Raw genomic sequence first — 27,401 nt, forward strand, 5'->3', positions numbered from 1 at the left:
GATGATGACAGTCACTTGCCTTTATATGTGAGCATACCTGCTCTATGCAGCCAAGTGGTGTTAAAAGTGTGTTGTGTCTCTGCATTCGAATCTATGTCCTCCTGTGTGTTCCCCGTGCCCGACAATGACTAATGTCTGGCCATTTTTCTCTACTTAAACGCACACATGCACACACATAACGACACAGCAGCAATGCAGTAATTTCTGTGTCTTTCTACTGAGTGATAGAAAACAGAAATGAGTTGACTGGCCAATCAATGTAAGCGCTAACCGAAGCCAGGAACTCAATGAAGTGAAAATGTCACCATAGCTACTGTTACCTGGGGCTGGGAGAAAAACAACACTCATCAGCACTGGATCAAACTTTGGTACTAATTGTGGCACAAAGCTTCAAAATATTAAACTCATAGGAGGAACTCAAGTTCTCTACTACTAAAGGGGCTATTTAATAAGAAATCCAATTAAACTTGCTATATAGTGAAAAACACAAGACAATATATTTAAATCTACCTAGAAAGCTAAGGAGAAAACATTTTCAGGGTTCCTTTAACTAAAGGCCAGTTTGATTTAAGACTTTTTAATGCCATTTGGAATAAAATTTCAGTACAGTACCAGTTTTACACTGACATCAGTTACCAGGTTAAGGGATACATTTGCCCAGAGGATTGCTGTTACATAAACATGACTTTTGGGTGCATGGCGCAGATGAAGAACAAAATTTGTTGGTGTTTCTAAATTTTCTTCTCACTCTGCATGTGGGATTTTAATGCATTTGATTTCCATCTTGATTTTGAAAAACTTGCATGAAGTACACTGAGTCTTGGTTAAAAGCCCAGCTTTAGTTGATTTTACAGTTCCTCATCTTATTTAGGCAACAGTGACAGCAACCAGCAGACAGGATCCAATGCTTGAGTATCCTGGATGGATACAAAATTTGAGTGTTGTTGGCTCCATTATCCTGATCTGTCCCAGAGAAAAATTTAATCCAAAATAAGATCTCTTCTTTGTCCAGCCTATTTCTTCTAGACATAACTGAGCTCAATTTAAGATCAATATGAATTGCTGACCATTTTCTCATAATTCTTAGATTCAGCTCCTGGGAAAAAGCCTTCTTCATGTCTCAACCCAATCCTAATATAAAATCTTGAAATGCTTTTTTTCCCCCCTTTTCACTGCAATATTCTTTATTTGTTTGAAAAAAATCAGCTTGAAATAACAGCAAGATCTAAAAAGAAAACTTTTTTTGAAAGACTGATTGAAGACATTTAAATACCAGTTAAGGTTGTTTTAAGATTAATGAAAGTGATAACAGACCGGTGAATGATCTCCAGGAGCCCTAATTTTTATATCTGCAAACTGCACCCACCAATATGGTCAAACTCCTGTTCTGTTCTTATGCTCTTGTGGAGTTTTGGTCCCTGTTGGTCAGTATTTTCCCCATCTGACTTATAGACACCACTATACATATGCAATGGCTTGCTTAAATGAGCCTCCATGGTTTCTCCCTCTCCCTCTCTCTCCATCTCTCTCACACATGTAAGACCTCAGTTTCTTTGTGAGGTTAACCAACTTTCTTTTCTCGATGGTATTCTTTCTGACAATGGAGACCATCTGTTTAGTTATTTTCTGTTTTACGTACATCCCTACCAACACACACACACATGCACAGTGCCGCGGTGAGCTTACTTGGCCTCGATGTCAGCCTTCTCTCGCACTGCGTGGGCAACCTGCTCACAGTCGTAGTATTTTTTCTTGGCTTTGGCCAACTCCTTCACTGACTCCTGCAGCTCTGCTTGTATGCCACTCAGCTGATCTATGGTCTGTGAAGAGAAAAGGGAATACAGGCGAGTTGTAGGAGAAAGCCCAGACAAACATGAGTCACAGTAACTCAGTGTGAGTACATGGAAGGACGTTTGTTAAGAGGGATAGAGAATAAAGATTGCTTCGGGAAACTATGACTAACTCCTACGTCCATGCATCTGCTCACCTTTTTGAGTTGCTGCTCCTTGTAGAGTCGAACAGTCTTAGCGGGCTCTGATACTTGACTTTTGTAGTTGTCACACACGTTGAGCCTGGACTGGCTCACCTGCACTGTGCCTTCTAAATAGGACCTCCACACAGCATACACATTCCTTGTTGGAGAGAAGAAGCACAAAATGTTGGATGGTTGCTGTTCTACAACTTGTACTCCCAAAGGCAGTTGGTTAGAAACATAAAGTTATAAATGTAAAGTTCTCCTGCAGAGAAGCTACATTTTTAAATTCCCTACATCACTGTGTGTTTGCCTGTGAAACTGTGTATGCATGCACCTGGAAGAGGAAACGATGTAGTAGTTGCTAGAACCAAAAGGCACAAAACTAATGCCTGACCTGCAGAGTTAATGCCTTTGTTTCTAGTTTTCACAGTAAGTCAGATCCAGCTTGAGGCTTAATATTTCCAGAGTTCTCACATATTTTCTGGGACAAAATTTCAAAACTTTCCATGTCTTTTCAAGGACTCGTAATAAAATTTCCATTTTGGAAAAACATGTACTTCACTGTGTCTGTGGCACTTGCTGTCCCAGTTATGGTACTTTTCTACACAAACTTCCCATAACAGACATTACTACATTATGTCATCTTTACACGTACCCTGTCTTAAAGTGGAAGCCTTGGCTGATATTAGTCATGGAAAATAAGAACCATGACAGTTTTCTATTTGTATTAAGCACCAAATTAGTGGTTTGAGTTAATTTGTCTGACTTGACATCCCGTGTCCAACTATTGCACATCGCAATGTTGATGCTAAAACAACATTCGTACAGCTCAAAGTTTGAACTTATTAGAGCTCCGTTAAGTCAGCAGCTAACTTCCAGGAAAAAAAAAAAAATTACCGTTACATTACATAGTGTGGAAGGTTATCCTCGGTAGACACCTGTAACTATTCATTTTTTTCCACACAACAAAACTCCATGACATTTTCAACACTTTCAGTGATTTTTGCTAAATATATTACTTTTCCAGGTCTGGCAAATGAGAATGTAAAATTCTGTGACTTTTCCAAATTTCTATGATTGTGGGAACCCTGTATTTCAGTGTGTCTGTCTGTGACAGTAAATATTTACTCATGAATGTGCTGCTGACCATATTATGTAGAGGTTGTTCAATGATATCTGCACATCATCGGTATCAGCAGATAAAAACTTTAAAAGGAAATATCCTCACCAGTCACAAACAAACATTTCTGACAATATGACAGGCCGATAAGATGATGCTGTCATTATGCGACTTTAATTAGTCAAAATGGGTCAAATTCACCCTGGTTGAGGCTACTGTCAGGACTGTCTTAGGGAGAGCATAATCCAAGCCTGTTAAAATAAAATGAATTATAGTTTTGTTGCTGCATAAATATAAATATGGTAAGATTTCCACGTAATCTAAGTTTAAATATTTTGTCTGCATATGCCAGTGGGCCATCACAGTAAAAGTAGGCATAATTAAATGTTAATTTGTATTTGTGCATATAATGATATCAGCATCAGCCTTCAGCCAAAATGAGTTGGAAAGTATCAGCATATTGTACACAGTAAAATATCCAATATTGTGCATGCCTAATATGTTTTTTCTACATGCCGCACGCACGCACGCACGCACGCACGCACACACACCTGTAGTCTGTCCTCTGGTCATCAGGGTTGATTCCAGGCCAGTCTCTCTTCAGGTACTGGCTCGCTAACTTTTGCAGAGCCTGAAAGAACAAGTGTAAAGATGAGGCAGTGAGGTAAAGTTAAGGCAAAGTAGTATCTCTGGTTTTCTGGCAAGAACAAGACTGCATGAAGCTCTATTGAGTATTTGTTATTATTAATATACCTTGAGGTGTATAATTGCGCTCATACTATGATCTCTTACCAGAGGGAAAATAATCTCTGTTTCATGTATCTATTTAATCCATCCTGTAATTATAACCAATATTAAACAAGATGTTATACGATATCAGAAGAGATGATTATCTGTTGACCAGCACTGTGTTCTAATAATCTTATATATATATTTCAACAGAGAGTGGTTGATTTTCTTAACCATGGTATATGAAGTTTTTTGTATTACAAGGATGCATACAGAGATTTTAAGAAAATGCTGAAATACTGTTTAAATTCTCTTATAACATAACCTTTCTTGATCGGAGCTCTGAGAGAGACTGAGTTTAAGGAAAAGGTCAGGAGACTAACACTAGAAAAACTGCTGACAATTATTAGTTAGGCTTTCATTTACATACTGTACACATTTGACATTTTTCTTTGGGTGTTAAGAAGAAGCACTTAGGTAACAGGTCAATATAAACCAGCACAGCATCCCACTCCACTTACAGCTGAGCGGCTGTTATGTGACTGATATGGTCATTTTAGCTTAATTGCCTCACGACTGCCGTTTTCTTTGAACAGTCATTATATTTAAGTTTCAAGTACACAGCCTAAATCTTAGCTTTTGCTCAGTAAACAATGCCACACTCTAAAAGGATCAGCTCTGCGTCAGCAACAGTGACTCCACAGTCAGCTCCTGTGAGTGTGAGCACAAACCCAGAGGGCTGCAAGAAAGGCTAACCTACATCTTCTGGACTGGGTCACTGTGTCAGTAGCGACAACTCGCACACTCTGGAGTGGAGTGAGTTTGTGTGTGTGTGTTTGTGTGTGTGTATGTGTGTGGGGATGGGTAGGAGAGCAAATCCTCATTAATAAAACAGTTGTGAACAAACCAGAATGACAAATACAACAACCCAATCAGAGCAAACAGAGCTTAGGGCAACACTGATTCATTCCTCCAAGGCACATTCTTCCCTTTTGTCTATTTCATCCCTCTCCCATATAAATCTGCATGCAAATCCGGTCTCTTGTTTCTGTTTTCAAATCTGTCTCTAAGTCATCATCCCCTCTTATGTCTCCCTCCATCGTTCACTCGCCACCTCGAATATTACAATTCTCACAGGCCTATTTTCAAATGTTATACTATTGCTCCCCTTACCCCCCCTGCAAACCCAAGCATCAAGCTCAGGGTTTGCGTTCATGAATCCTAGAGGATTTCAACCTCCCGGACAAATGGGAGAAATTCATGTCAAATACTATCATGTTTATTGAGATTAAAAAAAACAACCGACAGGCAGGCAACATAAAGAATGACATCAAGGTTATTTTTGCTTATACATAATATTGCAAGTAAAAAACGACGTGTGTTTGTTGGGGCAACACATAAACACAATGCATTTCCTTCAACTTTGGGCCAACATTTTCTCAGATTACAAGAAGAAAATAAACAACAGGTTGCTGCCTACTTGAAATCAAACTAATTCAATTCTCAAAAGGCCTTTTCTCAGATAAAATCAAATCAAATGAAAACACTAAAATATATAAATAAATATACGTAAAATCAAAGGTGACAAGCAGAGGAAATTATTTTCATCGGGCATTATGACCTGAGAGATTTTAATATTATCTTGGTAAAAAAAAGGCAGTTACCACACAACTGAAACCCAAGCCTTATTATTCATTGCCACATATCTTCATCCCCTCTCTCTCTCACTCTCTTGTTATACATATTTCATCAAATTTTGTTCTGTTTTAACCTTTCACAGATGGTAAATAAGGCCATTAAAAACATTTACCAGGTCTCTCTGGCACTCACCAGCTAAATCCTCCTGAAGGCAAAAGCCAGTTTTTTTTTCTAGAAAAGAATTAATCGAAGAACAACTCCCCATTACCTCAGCAGTGTTACTGTCTGAGTAAATTGGCAGCCAGTGGAGTAAATATTTTGAAACAGATTAAATTGAGTGTTGAGGTCAGCACTACTACTGAGTCATACTGTTTCAGTGCTGCCATGAAGATGAAGGTAGCCTATGGGCCGTTTCAACCAGCAGGTGGGTTCAGTTCAGTTCAGACTGGTGCGCATTTCTTTTGTGTTTCCATTGTGAAAAGTTGTGGATGGTACCTTTAGTACCTTTGGAGCCCTCCCCATTTTTCGTCACCCTGCTGTTGGGATGATCTGGTACTAAAAGGTGGAGCTAGGAACACTGCAGTCTGTTGATTGGTCAATAGAAAATCAACACTGTATTAAAGGGCTAAGTCATGGCTGGTTTAACCACTGTTCCTACCATGACAATGTTTTTTTATACATTAGTAAACTATAACTATAAAATGAAGTGGTGTTTGCAGCCTCTAGCAGCAGCTATAGATTGAGAAAAAAAATATTCACTGGGTCGACTGCCAGCAACTTTTAAGGTGGAACATTTACTTGTAATGTTACTCAATGCATGAGAAGACGACATGAATCCAACACTTAAATTTCAACGTGAAAACTTTGACCACTCCATCTGTTTGTATTGTCTCTCTTGGATGACATACACTTTTAGTAATGTGTGGATCTACAAGCGTTTAAAATTGTATATCTATTGCAACTGGATCATGTGAACTGCATATTCTAATCCTCACTTGGATAAAAAAAAACATGTTAAGCCTTTGTTCGGTGCGCTCGGGCAGCAGTAAACCCCTGTTCTTGCTTGTGAAGGAGTCAATGTGCAAATGCCGCTATTTAAAAATATCCCGTTGAGAGAGACACTCTCACTCTAGTCTGCAGCCCCGTTCTGTGTATGATAAACGCGGTGCAGACTTTACTCTGCAACGCAAGGAAATACAGTGAGTGCTGCTGGACGGAGCAACAGCCCCACCCACATGCAAGAGTACTGTTTGCGGTGGAAATGCTACACAAATCCTGGGTCGAGGTACCAGTTCATAGGTGTTGCTTTTGGTTCCAAAGGTACTATGCCAGAATCTTTTAATGGAAACACAGAAGAGGTAACCTATTACTAACTGTGCAGGTTACCTCAGGAAATTCTTAGCTAATGCCAGTCTCACTGACGTCAGCTACAGTTTAAGAGCCAGAAAAATGCCAGATAAAGTAGATATACACATGCACAAATTCACAAATACACAAAGAAAAGCCGGCACAGAAACTGCCCTGTCTAATGCATGAGGAAACACGTTTACTTCAAGAATAGTCAACGTCTCTCACTCTCTAGGGAAGGGTGGAGTGGGTGTGGATGGCTCAGATGAAAGACTGTGAGACCGTGTCTGTTAGAAAAAAAAGAGGGAGTGTGTGAAGGGCTGGAGAGGCACACAACATTAAAATTGGAATAGAAGTGCTTAGGATTTAATTGCCTTCCTGCTTGTATAAACAGGCATCATTTGTGTATGTGCATGGATGTGGAGGGGTTAAGTGAGGACAGTGACTGATAGCTGAGACAGCCACTGACTGTGAGCTGATTTGACAGCTTGACATCCACACCTCACTACTTCCTATCAATTTAACTGTTATAAGGGTTCTCATTATTAGATCATTACTCAAATCACCAAAACATAAAATTCTGCTGAACAAGTGATGTAAAAACCCTTACTGTTATAAAAGTAAAAGGAAAACCTTCAAGGGTCAAAATGTCATAGCGATACATTTAACAATGCAATGACACCAAATAGAAAACCCCAGGAATGAGTCTTAAAACCCAGAAATCTGTTAGCACTTCAGCACATCTAAAAGTCAATGGGTTTTTTTGAATGGGTTTTTGGTTAGAAGCCTGAAATAAGTGGTTACCCCAAGCTTAAAAAGACTGACATTTTGTTCTATGACATAAAATACTACAGAAAATACCCCTCTCACAAACTTTGAAGCTTTTATGTGTCTTAAAAAACACAGTTGCTAACAAGTGGCTAAATGAGACTACAGAACTTCAACATGCCGACCCCTACTGAACACAGTTTTACAGCCTTGTAGTAGTGGTGATGCAACTGTAGTGTAGTTTGCTTTAGCCTAGTAATAGGCTTTTACTTCTGGCAATTGCATTCAGGCTACAAAAATCCTGAAAGTGGTCATTCATTAAGCAAAACATTCAAGTATCATAAATGTTTATTTTTTTACTTATTTTCTGCAATGCTCCAAAATCCAATGGAAAAATTCCATAGGCATTTTGACAAGGGCAACATTAGTCTCCAGGTTAGCCGACAGAAAAACCTCATCCCTGGGGCACTCTATTTCAGCTTATCTCTTTAAACAGATGTCGGCAAATGAATGCAGATAAATGAGGAAAAATGTTTAAATAAAGGCAACTCGCTGTCAGAAGATTTTATCCAATGATTTTATCCAATGATTCCTGCCTCTGCACACTGACTGTTAACCTGCTGTTTAATTAAATGTGATTGGTCAATACTATTTAGACTACAAATGGACACCAGAATGCTTATGATACCCAAACTTCATACCCTTGCCTACAGATTCTGCATACACACGCAGATATCTGTGTGGAGTGTACTTTTGCACAGAGCAAAGATGTATATTTTGAGCCTCATCTCACACTGGAATAGTTTCAGGAAGGCATCTCTTCACAGCCAGCATGGACAGAAGGAACAGTTACCGATGTACACATGGGCATGTGGGTACAGCAGACTTGAAAAATGTGGACCAATCCTTTATATACATGGAAGTAATTTCCCAAGCCAAAACATGAAGTAGCAGGAGTGACACTGACTCCATATTACTTATTGTAACAGTAACCCGAGCACAATAGTCCACCTCCATTTCTGGGCCTTCATCGTTTTTTTAATGCCAGCACACAATTTAAAGCCTCTTAAATGACTCTGTGGTGACGGACCTGTTATCTGAGCAAGAGCAATGACAGCTAAACTTGGCAATGACTGAATGGTGAGAGGCACGCTGAGTGACTGATTTGTGACAGCTGAAGTGTTGTTGGCCGACTTGGGAGGATTTCTGATGTTCTTTTAATTTTCCTTCACTGGCTCCCTCTCTAGTTTTCCCTCTGCTTTCCTCTGTCCTCTACTTTTCTATGTTTTTCTTTTTATCCCCTCTCCCCGGCTCCCACCTCATCTCATCCCTCCATCCTCCTTTCTGTGCAGTCATCACATGACAACCACCTGAACGGCATGTTACTATGGCAACTCTCTCTCTCCTTTGCCCTTCCTGTGTGGTCTGTGTGAGGCTGAGCTGCTCCTTTTAACACGCACACACATTTTGGTGAAACACACACACTCAAACACATACATCCTGTTTTTGTGATCACAGTGGCAAACGGGGTACCAAAACAGCAGGATATCCTGAGGAGACCAGTGTGTGAGCAGGGTTGACAAAAAAAGTAAAATGGAGAGGAAGAGAGGCTGATTATTATTGAGTATTTTAAGCGCATCAGTTAGTAATGGCATGGCATGGCATTTTCATTCTAGTCAAATGGTCTGTCAGTAGTGTTTGTTCACAGCTGCATTATGGTGTTTTCTAAATTACAGATCCATGGGAGACACTGCAATTACTGGTCAAAAATAAGGTGACATCATTGTTACTCATTGGCCTTGGAGATGTTTATGTTTTTTTTGCAGGCTGATATGTTTGCGGTTAACTTGTTCTTTCGTTTTTCACATACTAGCAGCGTTTTAAACAGTCCAAACAATAACAACTGCTGAATACTTTTAAAGGGATACTTCGCTAATATTCAACCAGATTTGTATCAAAGCAATATGTGTCGTATGTGTAAATGAATTTTGGTAAACTTCCCTCCATCTAACTAGTGCCTAGATTTTGCTGTTTATGGGTCAGATGCAGTGAAGTGCATTCTGGTAGTTGTATGTCTTCTCCCTCTTGAGCAAAATGGAATAACACAGCCCTTCTCCTCTGTTTTCTTTGGTCATGTAGTTCCAAATTCAAAAGTATTTACATCTTTCTAATGCACTGGCAGCTCATTTTCATGAAAAGACCTCATTTTTCCAGCAGGGACATACCTCTTTAAGCAAACTTAAATGAGAGGTACTGTAGCAAAGGGCCAGTGTGTATGATTTAGGGGGATTAAGGGGCATCTAGCAGTGAGGATTGCAGATTGCAGCCAGCTGAAACTTTTCCCAGTTAGATTTCCTCCAGTGTTCAAGTGTCCATAGAGGTATCTTTATCTCCTAAACAAACGGCCCCAGTGATTGAAACTAACACTAACACTGAATAAAGCAGTTTCACATAAAAAATCAGTGTTTTCTCAGACAGTGGCTTGTCACATTATGGCGTCTGAATCAATAAGACGAATGGCCCTATCTAAAGCCAAAGTTTGGTTTGTCCATTCTAGGCTACTGTAGAAACTTGGCAGTGCAACATGTCAATCTCAGTGGACAAGGACCTGCTCCCTCTGTTAATTCTAAGGTAACGAAAACACGATTGTTATTTTAAGGGTACTATACACTAAAAGAAATATTTTCATTGTATTCCATTTCTGCCATACAATATCTACAGATTGGACATTTCAGAGTAAAGATTAAATACATAAATACAGGCAGAAAGAAGTTGAGTTGAGGACGGTGTTGTTAAATGTCTCTATGCTTCATTCATCCCTTCATAACTAAGCTCTCTGCATCCATTCGTCACTGTTCTCTCAGCTGTACTTCCTGCCAAACAACTCCGCAGACAGTCACCTTGATACTTGTGTTTACTCTCGCTCTTCCACTCACTTATTTTCTGCTCTCGCAGGCTCACTCACTTTCACTCGCTTTCTATCTGCTGTCTCTCTCTGATTTCTTCCTGCCTCTGTGTGTCTGCCTTTTCAACCCCCGCACTTTCTCAACTTCCTCCTAAATCAATATACTTGATTCTCTCTCCCGTCTCCTCCTGTCTGCACTTCTCTGCCTCGTTAGTGTGTGTGTATTTTGTGTTAGGACGTCTTTGACATCCCCATTTGAGCTCAGGTAAAGATAGGGGATAGGTAAGAGGAGGGTGAATGTGAGAGAGAACAAGGAGATTAAAGAGAAACTTCCCTCCTCACTTATCTCTTCTCCTGTTCTCAGACGTCTTCTTCCTTCTATTAACCTTGTCAAAATCAGTCTAGATCAAATATTGTTGCCGTATTAAATACATAACAGATTAATGCATAATTATTAGTTGGCTTCCACAGAGTTATTGTTATGTAAGGTATGTGCCAATGGAAGTAAGAAAGGGTGCGGAGACCAGATAGAGAAGGAGATAAAGAAGGAAAAAAATGTGAGATGGAGAGAGGAGAAAAAGTCATTAGAATTACAAAAAAGGAACTCTGCTTTGAGAGTGTTTTACATTCGCAAATTATCGACTCTGGGTAGACTATATCAGATTAACCAAACCTAAAAATTCATAATTCATTTAGGGAAGCTGCAGACCATGAAAAACACCCATAATCTTAAGGCTGATTTATGTACGCAGAGGGACGTCGACACACAGCGACAGCCATAGCAGGCTGGCCTTTTTGGGCAGTACAGTGAAGTGTGACCCCAGCCTAAAACTATTCCAGTAATGCTGATCGTGGGAGGAGAATACAGAACAAATAGCTGACACTCACATGCTACCACACACACAGAATACATAGAGCATTTGACTGGCGGCTGGTAATTGCAGCTGAGTCCTTCAGAGGAGATGCCTGGTCTGACAAAGTGAAAGGACGAAGGTCAAACAACAGCATCTTCACTTTCTTTCTCCCTCTGTTGTCCTTCCTATGCTCTTTTTCCTCTTGTTTGTTCAATGCTCGTGTCTATTTCTCTCCCTGCCTCTCTGTCTGTCCCTTGGGGGCCAGACACGCCAAACGGTCATCAGAGAACTAGCAGCGACGAAAGCCCCCTGCTTTGTTGCCTCACGTCACCATGTCATGGCCAAAACGTTGCACATGAACACGCCAAACCGACGGCCAACCGGCACATGACTTCTGCGCCTGCGTGAGAGGAGATACCCCCCAATACCAGCAGACGGCAATTGGCTTTATTTATCATTCAAAATGGGAAACTGGAAGGCACAGTCTAATGTTGGAAGAACAAAGCATATTTATCGGGTGGCAGTGAACAACATCAAAAACTATCATGAAAGGATTCTGCTAAAGAGCTCAATGGCTAAAGAAAAAAACCTTACCTTATATAACCTATCAACCTCACTCCCTCTTGACTTTAGCCACTTGACTTTGTTTTGTCTTCTAGTGCGCTGAGCTGAACAGCCAATCAAAGTGATTTCCACCAATGGGCTCCATGGCCGCCACCACTGATTCAACATGTTAAATCGACATGATTTGGCAGAGAAGTAGCGGAACAGGGTTGACAAGGGCCAACGGTGCGGGACACACCACAGCGACAAGGGCCACATTGGCCCAATGTGGGCTGACTGTCGGCTTGGAGTATAATAGCTTTTACAGTTTGTGCCCTATTCACTATTTTTGCATCACAGAAGCCACACTGACACTGCCTGTTTAAGGTGGGAATACTGCACAGTTAAGCCACCTCGCTGTTCTGTATATAATGTACTATTGCAGAACGAAGGAACAGACTTGTCTCGCCTTTAAGCCACCACAGGAGGTAGTAATAGCGCCGAAACTGTTGGTACACACAGAACAGCCAGCAGGATGGAACCATGGGCAGAACAGGGGTGACGCTTTAACATATTATGCATGTAACTCACAGTGGGAGATTTTAAAAGTAGTTGTTAATAGTAGTATGCCCACATATGAGATATTCGGAAACAATGAGATTTGGGAGCCCCTTACCCTCCAAGCAGAGGACAAGATCAGCCGCCATATAACAGAGAAGGTTAATGATCGTTATTGCCACGTAATGCAATGGTTGTTTAGAAAGCGCTGCTAACAGGTATGCTTTATGTCACACTAGAAGCTGACACTGCTGTGTTACATGTCAAGCTCATCACGCATGTTTTTGTTCAACGATGCTGGCGTGCTGTCTAAAATCACATATGGAAGAGGTATAATGGCGCCGTCGTTTGGTTCTGCGTAAAATGCAAAGGTGGCATAAAGAAGGACTTAGCAGGGGCCTTAAAGCACGTGTTAAAAAGGGCTAGTGTGTCCAGTGAAAATAGAGACAAGAGGCAAAGGCAGACGTGCCAAAATAAAATGCCATTTTTCTAACAGTAAGGGAGCAAAGAGTCAGTTTGCTTAATTATTCCTGTCCATCATGCATCTATAAAAAGAACCAAAAAAACCCCACTATACTCTGATATTTCCACACATTAATGCACCCAAATACATGCACACACCTACAATTAGGAAGGGATCCATTGTCCTCCTGAGTGGTGAGGAGGGGGGGTGTTGCTAGGCAACCTCTATTTCTAAGGTGAACAAGACAGTGCTGGAGCGATAGAGCGAGAGCAAGACAGAGTGAGGGAGAAGGGGAGATAATGAGTGTCTGAAACCAGAGGGGTTGTCCACAGGAAACTCATACTTAATCATCCAAGCCACATGTAAATGAACACACACATACTATCAAACACACACACAAACAAGCACTTTTCACCTCTCAGCACATCATCTTCACTCAATCATTCCATCTCAGCTTTTCATATTAATGAACAATTACAATATTGGGGCTATAAAAAAAGAGCTACTTTTGTGGCCAAGAATGAATACTTTATACGTTAATATGTATTTAAAAGCTGGATTGGTAATGTATTCAAATGTTTTTCATTATGCCACAGAAGGATTTTGCAGCTGAGAGCATTTCTGTGTCTGTGTGCATGAGTGTGCATGTGAGGGGAGCTTAAACTGAGCAGCATCAAAATACAATAAGAATCAGGAAATCTCTCACACTGTTGGCAGCAAGCACAGCTTGGTTTCTATGTAGACGCTGCTCAACTAATGCTTAGTAAGAGGAGTATGCTGACGCAGCCGTCTGCTGGGAAATGTATTTTGGTTTTGTGCGTCCTGACAAATCTGCAGCACAGTACAGAGTGGCTGTCTGATGGGTAAAAATAATTTCATGGTAAGGAAGCAGTCATTCCTCCCCACTGTGTTTAGAAATACAAACACTTGCAAATGTCTTCCCTCAAGTCTGAATGTTAATGACAGAGCTGATGATTTAGCCCTTAAGCTTGAAATCATTTTCAGTTTCAAGGGATTAAAGCTCTGTCTTACCAACATCTTAACTCAATAACATTCAATTTCATAGCCTAAAAAAGTAAAATCTTAAACAATACTAAAGCAGTATAGACAAGTAACTCCTCCCTTGATGTAAAACCAGTAGCCGACCTAAATTGATCACACTATAAAAAAAGACTATTTGTTTTAATTTAAAAAAGTTAATGTTCGGGCTTCCTTAAAATTTTAAACTGACTGAGTCTTAGAAGACTATTGAGGTAATTTTGTGTAATTCAGATTGTGCTCTGATATTCATTTAACTTTTTAACTGAAAACAAATAGTTTCTTTTTGTAGTGTATCAATTAATCTGCCTTTCTTATTCTGGATTATTTTAATGAGACACTGTAAAAAATGCCATATATTATCTCATATCATTACTGAATGAGTACTGTGGTATATTGAGCTTAAACTCTGGTATTAAGGCTCTCAGAAAGAAAAAGAAGAAAAGAGATTGTGTTTATAAGCTGTTTAAATGAACACAGAGAACAGTCCTTCTGTTGGTTTTGGGAGTGGAAGTTTGAGACTGAAATCCTGCCTGTTAAAGAGGTCCACTGAGACTACTGAGATCATTTAGGGCTGCTTGCTAGGTAGAATTGCAAGAGGCAAAAATGCAAAGCAGTACACTGTGAAAAATGGCTACATAGTCTATTGCTGAGTGCATATAGGGCTTATTTACATGCAAAAATCCCTTTGCTGTCTCCAGTTTACAAAATCAGGATTACTATGCAGCATTTCATAAATCTGCAAACAGACAGAAAGAGTGCCCGGAAGTAAGAGGGAAATAAACATTAAAACATCTGCGAATAACAAAACAGGAATATGAGAAGTGAAAGCAAATGTTGCCCGCAGCACATGAGTTAAGTACGAATACATTGTCACTTTTATCAAAAAAGACGAAATGACTGCATGAAAATGTCAGTGCCAAAAATAAAATGTAGCCTATCCATGACAAAAAACAATTTACCCCGCCATTTACAGTGACACAACGTGAAGAGGAAGAAAATGGGTATTCTGAGAAATTTAAATGCTCATAAAAAAAGGGATCTCATTTTAAAAAATGTATGAGAGCATCCTATCTGCATAGAAGTTGCTCTAATTGTATGGGGACATTTCAAGGGGTTTGCAAATTATCAGTTCTGCTTTGCCAATTTTTTTCTGCTGTAGGCTTCATAAGAAGAGCAAAGTGGCAGTTTAGGTTAGTTTAAACTGAACTATTGCTCAAGACTTTCACTTGAACATTACAACAATCAATTCATTTTTTAATCTCCTTTGATGTGTCTGACAGTTTGCCTGAAACAAATAACCATTAAGCATTAGTTTAACAGTTTCTGTTTAATCTGTAACAAATGTGCTGAACACCCAAGTTCAATTGTAAACTGAGTGCCTAAGTAATACACCATTCCAAGACTGTGATACACTGTTATTTGTTCCATACTTCACATTACTTAACTATACTTCTGAAAAATTGTACAATCCCTCCATTGCACCTTTTGTACATACTTTTTTTGTGTCCTTTATATTCAATTATGTCATTTTATATATTTAAATTTCTTCTATATTTTTTTATCTTATGTTCTATTCTGTTTAATTCACTATTTTATTCTGCCTTTATGTTAATTGTTTTGCACCAAAACACCAAGTCACTTTCCTTGTATACGTAAATGTACTTGGTTGGCAATAAAACTAGATTGTGATTCTGATTCTGATTTCTCTTTCCTTAACTCACCGTACAAAGGCATTGCTGGGATTTGTTGGGCTTTTAAAACAGGTGCTTTAACCGATAAAGACACAGCTCCATACACTATCAGTAACTGAAAAACCATGTTTCAACTGGCAAACTCAAAACATAGTTTCGTAAATGCAATATATTGAATTGAATCACCAAAGTATTGATTTTAGGGACAGAAATGACACATTGAAAATATTTTGGCTTCATTTTTGTACACTAGGAGGGAGTGGAGATGCAATGTCTATTCTTATTTACAGACTACAATCCTGACAGATAAAACCTTTTTCTTTTTTCTGCACATAATTGTAATTTTCCCCATCAAAGCATTCACAATTGCACCGCATCGCAGTTTGGCATCAAGTAGTAAAAGGTGCAACGCATTAAGGCTTGGACACATTGAACATCTGTGGACAGCTACAGTAATGCGGACACACACACGGTTCTATTTATAGTACAACTGACGATGTGTGTCAGCCCCCAGCAGTAAACGTGAGGGCTGGGAGGTCCTCATGTTGGTGACGTAGCTGAAAATAAATGACATAAGTGAAATGTAATGATGCTGCTTGGTCTTGAATTAATATCGGTCAAATAACCAACTTAAAACTGACTTCATCATGTTGAGGCGGCTGTGAGTGACTTATGAGTGTTTTGCACTGGACTGGGGTTTGAAACGAGAGAGTGGAGCAGGCACAGTTGATACACTTGCTATGCAGTCCATGCAGTCTACGTAGCACCCTGACAAACATGGGTGGATGACATAGATCAAAGCATGCATGCATAGGTCTTGACTAATGTCAGTATTTTTTTTTATTTATTTACATTATTTTTACCTTCCTCATTTCAACAGCCTCCTCAAACACAGCTTTGGAGGACTGCTGAAAAGGCACTGCTGGGATTCGAACCCAGGATCTCCTGTTTACTAGACAGGCGCTTTAACCAACTAAGCCACAGCGCCCTGTGACACTGTTGAATACAGCAAACAATATTGCAATTGCTTAGTTGGAAGAAAATATTCCAAAGCCAATACAATAAATAATGATATTAAACATTATATTAAACAAAATAAGCAGTAAATTCTCACATTAAGAATTTGGTAGCAGTAAATGTTTGTCATTTTATTTTAATGAGGGAAATCACTTAATTACCTTTGAGTATAGCATGGAAATACAATACTCCAGCTTTCATTTGACTACAGTTGGCTGCTTGAAACACACAAATGTCCCTTCACCAAATCCACCTCTGGAGGTTTCTTCTTTCACGATACCATACAAGACCTGTGCTCACCACAGAAAAGGCACCGCTGGGATTTGAAACTAGTACTAGATATGCGCTTGAACCAATTTAGCCACAGAACTCTATGAATAAGATATCAAAATGCAGCCATCATGTTGCCAAACTCAAGATAGAGTTTTATAAAAGTAATTCATTAAATTGTCTAAAATAAAAAAAATGTGTGCTCACAGTAATGGATAACTTTTAAAACTCTGGACTAGGGTTTAGGAGAGTTGTAAGACTAATGTACTGAGATATATACACACACATACACATATATATACATACATACATATATAATTTATATTGCCAGTCTTACCTGTGCATAGTCCCTCTCCAGCTGTCCCTTCTTCAGACTGTAGCTCCTAAAGAGACAGACAGAAAAGAGATTTGTTTAAGTGTCTACATATTAAAGACAGGAGGCAGAAAATATATATCTTTTTTTTTTCCATCAATAATTTCTACACTTTAATGAAAAAAGCAGGAGTGAACTCAGTGACCTCAACATTATGCAAAAGAGAAGTTGCAGTTTTTTTTCTGTCTTCTTATTGCCAGACTGACCCACGTTCTGACCCACAAAATACAAGCCCTCCTTCAAACATTCCCCTTGCCCTCACTGTGTTACACAGCATCCTGGCAGCAGGGACAGTTATCAAAGTCTTATCAAAGTCCAGGAATGTGCAGAATGAAAAATACAACACTGAGTATACGATTACACAGACAGATAAATGTACTGGCGCTGTTTACTAAATGAACAAAGCAGCCTGAGATGACCACACCAGGTACACAAACATTTTACCTGCATATTCTGTAATTAATAAGACTGCTTATTTTCAAATATCACACCCATCATTGTGTACGTTGCCAAAAAAGTAGAATGGCCCTCAGTACATCAATATGTTGAATGCCTTTCTGTGTATAAACGACTCCCACTAAAGCTGCCTCAGTAAATACCATCTCTTCTGAAGATTTAATTTAGCTAATTCTTGTAGACTTGAATGATCATATGTGATTTTAAAACTCTATTTCTCAACTCGCTTGGACAATTCTTAAATCACTTATTAGAGATGTCTGTCATTGTTTCTGATGCTGTTTGTAAGAATATACTTTTGTGCGACTGACTATGCTTGTATGGTGTCTCCTCTTGCGCTCTATTGCAGCAGGAATCTTGATTTCAAGGAGATCACACAAGGATCTCAAAAGGAAATTTTGTAAAAGATGAAAATTGTAATTTGAACCCTGGATCTCCTGTTTACCAGACAGGCACTTTGACCAACTAAGCCACAGCACCCACTCACTGCTTGATTAATAATTAATCATGGACTGACAAGATGTTTGGAACCTACTACTAGTTTTTTTCCAACCACAAAAGTTGGTTACCTTATGCTAACTCATAAAACCTTGTTTTTGTTTTTATCTGTACATACTTTTAATCTCCACTATTGAAGCATTTATATTTGTACAGCAGTTTAGTTCGATATCAGAAGGAAAATGTGCAGTGCAACATGTGTAGCGTTCTGACAAGTTTTCAGGGAGAGGACAGCACTCCACTTTTATCTTGCCCTGACTTACAATCTCCTCAGCTGTGTACTGGACTGGGAAAAAAAAAGGCACTGCTGGGATTCGAACCCAGGATCTCCTGTTTACTAGACAGGCGCTTTAACCAACTAAGCCACAGCGCCCTGTACTACACTCACAAAAAGCAATGTTTAAAATTCTCATTTGTTGGAATAACACAATGCAAGACCTAAAAAATATTCAGTGCATAATGATAGAAGACAAGAAAATCAAATCCTCACATTTCAGAAGATTGAAGCAGCACATTTGTCATTTCTGTTTTATATCGGAAATACCTTAATTCCCTTTGAGTTGAGCATGGCAATACTCCAGATTCCAATGACTGCAACTGACCAATTTTGACTGGAATCACGCAAATGTTATTGCGCCTAATCGTGGCCGGATGTTTCCAAACAAGACTTGCTCCAACCGTAGACAAGGTGCTACTGAGGTTCAGACCCAGGATCTCCTGTTGATTAGGCAGGCACTTTAATCAGCTACACCTGTTGTGTGCAAACCAGGTCAAGTCATGTGTTAAAACTCATCACTTCCACTGATCACTGGAGTTTGTTGTAAATATGTTTTTAGAGTGCCAGGGGCTAAATACAAGAGCAGCAACATGAAACAATACTTATGAAGGTCTAAAAGTAACAAACCAAGCACAGTTTTTTTAGAGGCTGAAATTTCTCAACAGGGGCTCTAACCAACTATGCCTCAGCCCTGCAGCTATGCCCTTGAAAAGGACAATCTTTCGCTTGGCAACCTCGAAAAACAGTTTTTATAAAAGCAATATATTGCATTGTATTGCATCACCATAAAATGACAGAACTGTTAGAAAGAATTTGGGAAATTAAGGAAATTCAGTCAGAGAAGGCATTAGGCTTTGTTTCCAGTGTTGAATGTTTCTGTAAGTTTTAATGTTGTCAAATGACACAGCAGCAGCAAATAGGGATTTGATTAACATCTAAGGCCAGCAGCACACAATTTACTGCTTTGTTCAAAAGGTGTCATTAATTAGTCAAATAAAAATCACTTGTTACTCATCATGAAAAGCAGGAGGCTACAGAACAGAGGTTTAGCATTTTAAGACTCAGGTTACTGAGAACAAATAATGACTGTAAAGTATTTGTTGTGTGCCAGCTGATGGAGCCACTTTCCTTTAGTGTTGTGTTGTTCTGTTTTTTCTGTGTGGATAAGAGTCATTTTCAAAAGTAAATATAGACACAATTTGGAAGTGGTTTGACCACTTAACCTATTATAAATTCTTATGCAGATGTTGAGGACTCACTGGCCCACTTGGGAGGTCCCATTTCAATTACCAGTTAAGTGTTTTTTACAAAGGTTTTGGGAATATTAGTATCTGTTCATTTTGCTTTCAACAGCCTGACAGCCATTTAACAGTGACCAACCATTTATTAATTCTTTCATTCATCTGCTTGTCTTCATCAGGTCCCAGCTATCATTGGGTGAGAGGTGGGGTACATTCTGAACAGGTCATCATCAGTCATAATCGTAAGTATTGCATTAACCCTGTTAGTGAAGGCCCTCTCTGACACAACGCTGCCGCTGGTACAGTGAACACAGCAGCTGCATTTTTTGTTATTATTATTATTATTATTATGGTTATTTAAGCATATAGCAGAGCGGCGGATTTTGAGACCTCAGCTCATAAAACATACCTGTGTTCATTAATGAGACAGAAACATAAGTGGTCTTGCTGTCATCAGTGCAGAACTCTTCATAAGACGTGTGTTTCTCTGCAGAGCAGCTGGGGTTAAATGGCTGTTCTACAGTTCTGCTGTAGTGGAACATGTATGCACAGTTTGTAAGCTTTAGTGGCTTTTCGTCTGTTCTGTGTGAGCATCACATTATGCTTAGTGCAACAAAACGACCAGCAGCGGCCCGATCAGCTGATCAGTTGATCAGACTGCCCACCCCTCCGGTCTCAATTCAGGGTTTTCCACACATTAATTTATTTGTGGCCGCCCACCATAATTTAAACATCTCCCGCCACGTACTGATTTTATATTTTTGGAGCTGGAGCTTTCATTAGGAGCTCTTTATTTATCAGGATCATTTCGATCATTCATTAAAACACAATCTCGGAGCGCAGAGGGTACTTAGAAGGAGCAGCAGAATGAAAGTGAAACTTCACCATCCATTGCGCATGGTCTAAAAGTTTGCATTCCCCCGCCTCTTTGCTGGTGCTCCTGATCTCATCCATCAATCTGACCAGATTGACAGATCAATTAATCACCCACAACTCAAATTCCTCAACTTCTACTGAGGAAAAATAAACTCAGATCATCAGCTAAAGAATTTACCATGACTTTCCTCTTGCTGTTTGAATCATGTATTAAAACAACACAGTGTATATGTAGCCCAAGGAAATATCTGTAATAATAAATTGCACACTTGTTTATTATGATACTAAATGTTATTGTAATCTCATATTCTCAAAGTCATTGAACCAATGCTGTTTAACTGTGCTACTGTGTGAGGGAACTGAACAGCTACAATCACGCGACAACAGGGAAGGGAAACAGTGGGGGAAGATGGAGAAAGGAACGCACTTACTGTAAGCATAGACAGCATAATTACTGCCAATTCTCTATACTAATTACAGCCCAAACAGATAGGACAGTGCTTCTTTTCAAATGCTTCCCAAGGCATCATTTCATGTTAAACCTGCTGTGTAGAATCTGCTTTCCAAACAGGGACTGCTTTAGATTTCTGGCTTTCCTTATTAAAAGCCATGAGAAATTGTAAATGACTGAACCAGTCCTTTAAATCCTGCACAGCAAGGCGCATAGAAAACTGCAATATTTCCAGCTGTCAATGATCTACTGCAAAAGGCTGGAGCACATGTTTAGTGTTTAACTCCACCCTGTGCATGTCAGTTGAAACAGGACACGCTCCCTCCCCTGATCACACAGACGCCTCCTCCCCCGACATGCAGTATTGAGTCTGCGCACTAAAACACACATGCTCACACTTCCCCACAGGCCTCGTTGGCGCAGTAGGCAGCGCGTCAGTCTCATAATCTGAAGGTCGTGAGTTCGAGCCTCACACGGGGCAGGATTTTTGAGATTCATGTCAAAAGCAGTTAGTGCTCCACATAATAGTGAGAATACCATGTATAAACCAATTCAGCAAAGCTAACAGTTCATGTGATTCCTAAGAAGCTAAATGTAATGTAATGCTCTTAACAATGAGCTGTTGCCAAACTCAAAACCAAATCTCTTTAAGGGTTAAACTGGAAAAACATCTGGTGTGTTTTAATTCATAGTAGTTAGATAAACATGAAAGTGCCACTCTAAATAGGAATAATTCAGTAAAATCACAACACTCATTTGATCTCACATTAGAGTGAGCTGAACAAAGTCATCCTGCTTTGCAACATGACACTTGATGATCACAGATGGTGAAAACTCAGAGTTGAAATTGTCTCCTGACTCTCGGCAGTAAAGCTCTCTTTCTTCTTGCTGTTGGACAGATGTGACTCTTCACTTCCAAACTAAACTAGATTGGCAGCAACAGCCATTTTTGTTCTACACATCAGCATCAACGTGCTGCAATACAAGTCCCTGATAAACACACCTCTGTAATGTATGGAGCTTCTTGTGTGCAACAGAAATATATACTGTCTCACAGGTTAATTCTCATTAACTGATGTCTGCATACAAACAAATCTTTGTAACCTCATTTTGAATAGACCAAGTTTCAGGCATAACCAGCCTTCATGGGCCTCCAAAGTCCACTTTTTTCAACAAAATAAAAATGATATGGCCACAAGGACAAATGAGCAGCTCAGCTATGCCACACCTGATCTGTAAATTAGAAGAAAAGGGGCTTTGACAGTAATCCAGGCCTAGCTGTGTGAATAAATGATGAAACCTCTTTAGCAAAATGGTCATTATTTAAAAAAAATAGATCTACTGAACTACACTAACTTACAGCATTATTCTCAAGTCATAGCAGTAAGGTAGTCTATGTTCCTGAGTTCCCCTGTAAGTATATGTTAATCCTTTACAAAACAAATACAGGTCAAGCACTGTGGTAACAAATCATAACCTGCTGAGACACCAAGGCTAAAACCATTGCTAAAGTACACTGCAATTAAGAAATACCGCTCTTCTAAAAGCACCTTCACAGTAAGTGAGACATCTGAGAACAGCACTTTGTGAAATAGCACTGCTGAGATTAAAACTCAGCATCTCTTGTTGACAAGACAGGCACTTTACCCAACTAAGCTACAGCCCCCTACTGCACCCACTCAGAGAGCAGGTTTGACCAGGAACTTTTGTGAGCAACACAGAACCATGCAGTGCTTTTCTCGAGAGCAATGCATGGTTCCTTTTGTGCTCCAAGACCCTAAGATAGTGCAGCAATACTGCAGACCCCAATGACCGATCTCTTTCACTTGGAAAGACACAAGCATTTGGGCACATAATGCACCTCTAGAGTGATCCTGTTCCACGTTCTGATACAAGACCTCTGCAGACTTGACTACAGAAAAGGCACTGCTGGGATTCGAACCCAGGATCTCCTGTTTACTAGACAGGCGCTTTAACCAACTAAGCCACAGCGCCCTGCCAATACCATTAGAGAGCATTGTTTAAAAGGGGAATTTGTTGGAGAATCATAGAATAATAGAGTCTTACCAAGACCAAAGTTTAATTTTTGATAAAAGACTTGTGCAGACTAGACCGCAGAAAAAGGCACTGCTGGGAGCTGAACCCAGGTGGGCTCTGGCACAGTACGCTTGGTCATGCACGAGCACAAGCACGGGTATGCAACATGCTCAGGACGTATATTTGATGCGACCATTCCTCTCGACAAACATTATAAACAACGGCAGCAAAGGGTTCACTTTAGTCCGATGCTGAACTCGTGTGTTTACTTGAAATTTGGGCAGACTCAAATATCCAGAGTCACATGGATAAAACCCACAAGAACTCAGAGGTCTTTGGGAAAATCTGCAATTATCTTGTCGGCCACCTCATGACAATGTAAAGCCACATGTGTGTCGTATTATGACGTCATGACGTATGAACAAGAGGTAACCGAGCACAGGCCCTGTTGGATCTGGAGCAATGTGAGTGCAGGACGGCTTGGGCACGGTACGGGGCAAGTGGGTCTAGTGTGAGTGCACCCTAAGTTGCTGTTTAGGCTTGAAAGCACACATATGTCACATGTTCATGTAGGTTTATATAATCAACTGCTAGATCCACAGTTCTTCTTTCAAGTTTTGATGTCACACTTACCCAGAGTGTTTCTCAGAAAAGGCACTAGAGGGATTTGAACCCAGGATCTCTTGTTTACTAGAAAGGCACTTTACCAAACTAAGCCACAGCGCCTGACAGTTAAATTACTGCTTGCGCCAGGACCAAAGATCACACTGGTGTGTCTACACAGCTTTTCCATTATAACCTGATTCATTTCCACCTGAAGAATTCTTCAGGATTTCATCTGTAGGATACAAAATAACTTGGAAAGAATTGTGCAAAAGAAGTGGGCTGTGACTCAATCAAAACACTTGAACTGAAGTGATTCAGTTTCAGTTTCAGTTTGCTGCAACTGGCTGCGACAGCGATATGAGTCTGGGGAACCAATCAATTTGAAAGCATTTAAGATAGATTTAATAATATCACTCCTTTCATCCCTATACACACACACACACACATAGGTTCAACTTTAAATATCTGGTTCTGTAATCAAAACATGCAAATACAGTAAATATGCAAATATAAAGCCAGGCTCTCTGACACTTTAATGCACAGCCTAAAAATAAGTTTGGCTTTGTCATCTTAGTGCTGCAGTATACTTGAGTAATAGGGCATCTGGAACATACAAGTTAAGTCAAAACTAGTACACACACACAGACACACATGGACAAACACACATCCTCACCGGGATCTTTAGATTTGTCTAGGCTTCTCATGCAACCATGGCGACACTGCAGCAGACCTACCAGTTAGAAATATCTCACACACACTGTACATGTTTGTACTGTACTGTGTGTTTCTTTAGAAAAAAAGACAAAAACAGAACAGACCTTTCAGTTCAAGTCTTGAATGGTCATCAAGCTTCAAATTTTATAATATTAATGTCTGTTGTGTTTGTTTAATGTTATACTGCATTTCTCCTAAGATGTTTGCATGCCTCTGTACTCCTAAGACTCCTCATTCATTTATTCTGCACACAGTCTATTTTTATTTATGCTAAAACCTCTCCATACCCTCCCTCCACCTCTGCATTTGATCCCAACTCTTATCACTTCCTCTCTGGCTTTATGCACTCTGCTTTCTTGCCCTCTCTATTCCTACATCCTTTTCTCTTCTCCCTCATCTCTCTCTGTCTGCCCATCATTTGTGTACATCTGTAAGTGTGCGGTGCATGAGTCAAAAAGCAGTGTCAGCATGAGCCATGCATGAAAGAAAATGCCCAGATGAGTGTGTGTCTGACAGGAAATACTTAAGTGCTTAGGAGTGGACACTAAGTGTATGTACTGAATGTGTGTGTGAAGGCAGAGAGGGGGAACGATCAAACATGGGAAAACAGCTGAGATCAATGGTGTACAGGACACAGCCTGAGATCACTGACAACAGGATAAGCAACATGAGTCACAGACAGGGACGGGGGCGGAGGGGGGAGGTCATGTTTTCACACTGCGTGATCCCCACACGACACAATAGAGCACTCTGCCTGTTTTTTTTTCTTTCTTTCTCCAAAACCAAGCACGCATTTGGACAAAAACATTCACTATTAATCTCATTTCAGAATATCATACAATTGATAAATTGCATGCAACAAAATGAAAAGACTGAAGTGAACTACTATAAGTGAATTACTGATTGTGTTAGCATGAATGGCATGCTTCACGTGAACATCCAAACAGTTCCCTTCCTACACAAATTTGCTAAAGCCTCTGAAAATTCTGGAAAAACTTCTAGGTAATTATTAAATCCATAATGGTGTGGAGGTGAACTAAAACAAAGCTGCAGGATTACGTTTAGATTTTCTGTCATTCCTGATGTAAAACCTCAAAAATTGGATGTAATTGTGAAAGCTCACACTAGTCACTCGGGACACATTCGTTTAAAATTTCAAACAGGTAAAGATTAAATTTACGGACAGCTCTCTTTGATCTGCTCATTTTTGCACACACCAGCACTGACTCTCCACAGCCTTGAAAAAACAGCTGTTGGGGAAAATCAGGCTTAAAATTGGAATTTGAATCATGTAGTCTGTTAAGCAAAACACCAAATTCCTCTCTGTTTCAAATGCCTTGTCCTGTAATCAGCCTTGTACTTTGCTTTCATGATGTGGAGGTCAAGGGGAAAGACAATTCCAGTATCAAAACATTATTATTGTGACAAAATCAGAAATGGAAATAGGTGCAGAAAGAGCTTGCCAAACTATTCCTATCAGTCTAAATTAATGTGTGTAGCCACGACATCAGATCAAACTACTGTTGTGGCTTCTGAAACATGAGATGTCACTGAGATGTCAGTGAAGATTTTCCTCAAACAAAAATGCAATTTTCAGTGATAGTTGATGGATGTCATTTTGTCACAGTTCGGGATAATTTGAAGCGTGACACTTGAATCTGTCACGGATTAAAGCCTCCACACTGACTGACTGACTGCTTAGTTTGCAGCCATGGTTAATTAATCAGAGGAAATTGTGTCTGTTGTCATTGCTCTGACAGGGGCTAAGTGTTATATTTCTATACAACAAATCCTGAAAATACTTAGGGCTTTACCTGACTCAGAATTATGTCTGTGGAAGAAGATATAGTTGTTCAATACCAGTAATTGACTATTTGTTCCTTTTTTCACTATAGAGCTTTAGTGTTAGAACAGGGTTTGGTTGGCTGTTCAGCGTGAAAGTGACGTTCATAATACAGATAACAAACGTTAGCCCACCAAGCAAATGCACGCTAACAATGCTAACCATGGAACGAAAATGTGAGAGCAGTGTGAAAGCGACTACTGGTCACTCTGCAGTGTAGATCTGGGGACCAAAACGTCCCGAGATGTCCACTGCACACTGACTAACAAAAAAATACTGCTCAACTGAAAGAATCTCAGCTGACTGAGAGGTGTCTGGCTAATGATTCAAGTCCTTGACTTTCATGGGTGGGGCTAAAAAACTGCTCTGGTACAGAGACAAAAATAGAGAAACAGATATATAAAACTAAATATCACATGTTAATTACACTAATTCAGCATTAAATAACCACAGAATGGATTGAAATCTATGAAACTGTTGCTATAAACACTGAATAAAATAACCTTCATAAAAGGAAGGATTTACTGCAGGACTGTTATATTACATTGCATTAAATTGTAAGGCTGTTAATGCAGTATAATATTAGAATAGTGATGTACAGGATACTGTAAAAATCTTTTGGAGGATGTTTTTGTGACAGATCAGATGGTTGTCTTGATTCTTCTTTACAATGTTATCTGACTGCATTGCACACCCTTTGTTATTAAAACAGAAATGGGTATCAGTAGCAAATGATTGTAATTGTTTCCATCAAACAGTTTGAGGTCATAAGTCATAGCCATAGCCTCCTAAAGAAGGAAAATGGTTCCTCAACGAAGTGCTTAGGATGTGTTGCACGTATTCTCCTCTTAAAATAAATAAAGAAGCAGTTGGTCATGGTTGAAGAATCACCTTTGCCTCATTTCGAGACAGAAAGACGCCTGTCATCATCTCCTTAATCTCAGCCTTATCCCCCTGGGTATAGTATTACCTGGGGTCCTTCTGTGATTTTGAATAACAGCAGAAGCTGTCGGTGGCTGTCATTTCACCAAATGCAGAGGCCGCCTAATTATATTAGCAGTGTGTGAATCAGCATTGCATTAATTTGGGCCTTTTTTCCCCCAATGAGTC

General features: G+C 39.7%; 1 protein-coding gene and 4 non-coding genes across 6 annotated transcripts in view; 1 reads left to right on the top strand and 4 right to left on the bottom strand.

Annotated features, from left to right (window-relative positions):
- Positions 1 to 27,401, bottom strand: part of LOC121943033 (F-BAR and double SH3 domains protein 2-like) — an 81,950-nt gene that overhangs the window by 43,303 nt on the left and 11,246 nt on the right. For both annotated transcript variants that reach the window (XM_042486396.1, XM_042486395.1), the window contains exons 3-6: positions 17,257 to 17,302; positions 3,647 to 3,726; positions 1,988 to 2,132; positions 1,687 to 1,820 (exon numbers count right to left, since the gene is read on the bottom strand). In XM_042486396.1, the coding sequence (XP_042342330.1) occupies positions 1,687 to 1,820; positions 1,988 to 2,132; positions 3,647 to 3,726; positions 17,257 to 17,302 (405 nt within the window). The remainder of the gene's footprint in view (positions 1 to 1,686; positions 1,821 to 1,987; positions 2,133 to 3,646; positions 3,727 to 17,256; positions 17,303 to 27,401) is intronic.
- trnat-agu lies at positions 16,547 to 16,620 on the bottom strand. The gene has a single exon. It is a non-coding gene; the product is annotated as a tRNA-Thr (tRNA).
- trnat-agu lies at positions 18,546 to 18,619 on the bottom strand. The gene has a single exon. It is a non-coding gene; the product is annotated as a tRNA-Thr (tRNA).
- trnam-cau lies at positions 21,500 to 21,572 on the top strand. Its single transcript has one exon. It is a non-coding gene; the product is annotated as a tRNA-Met (tRNA).
- On the bottom strand, positions 23,013 to 23,086 carry trnat-agu. The gene has a single exon. It is a non-coding gene; the product is annotated as a tRNA-Thr (tRNA).

This window comes from Plectropomus leopardus, chromosome 5 (assembly GCF_008729295.1).
Source record: "Plectropomus leopardus isolate mb chromosome 5, YSFRI_Pleo_2.0, whole genome shotgun sequence".
Taxonomy (NCBI): Eukaryota; Metazoa; Chordata; class Actinopteri; order Perciformes; family Serranidae; genus Plectropomus; species Plectropomus leopardus.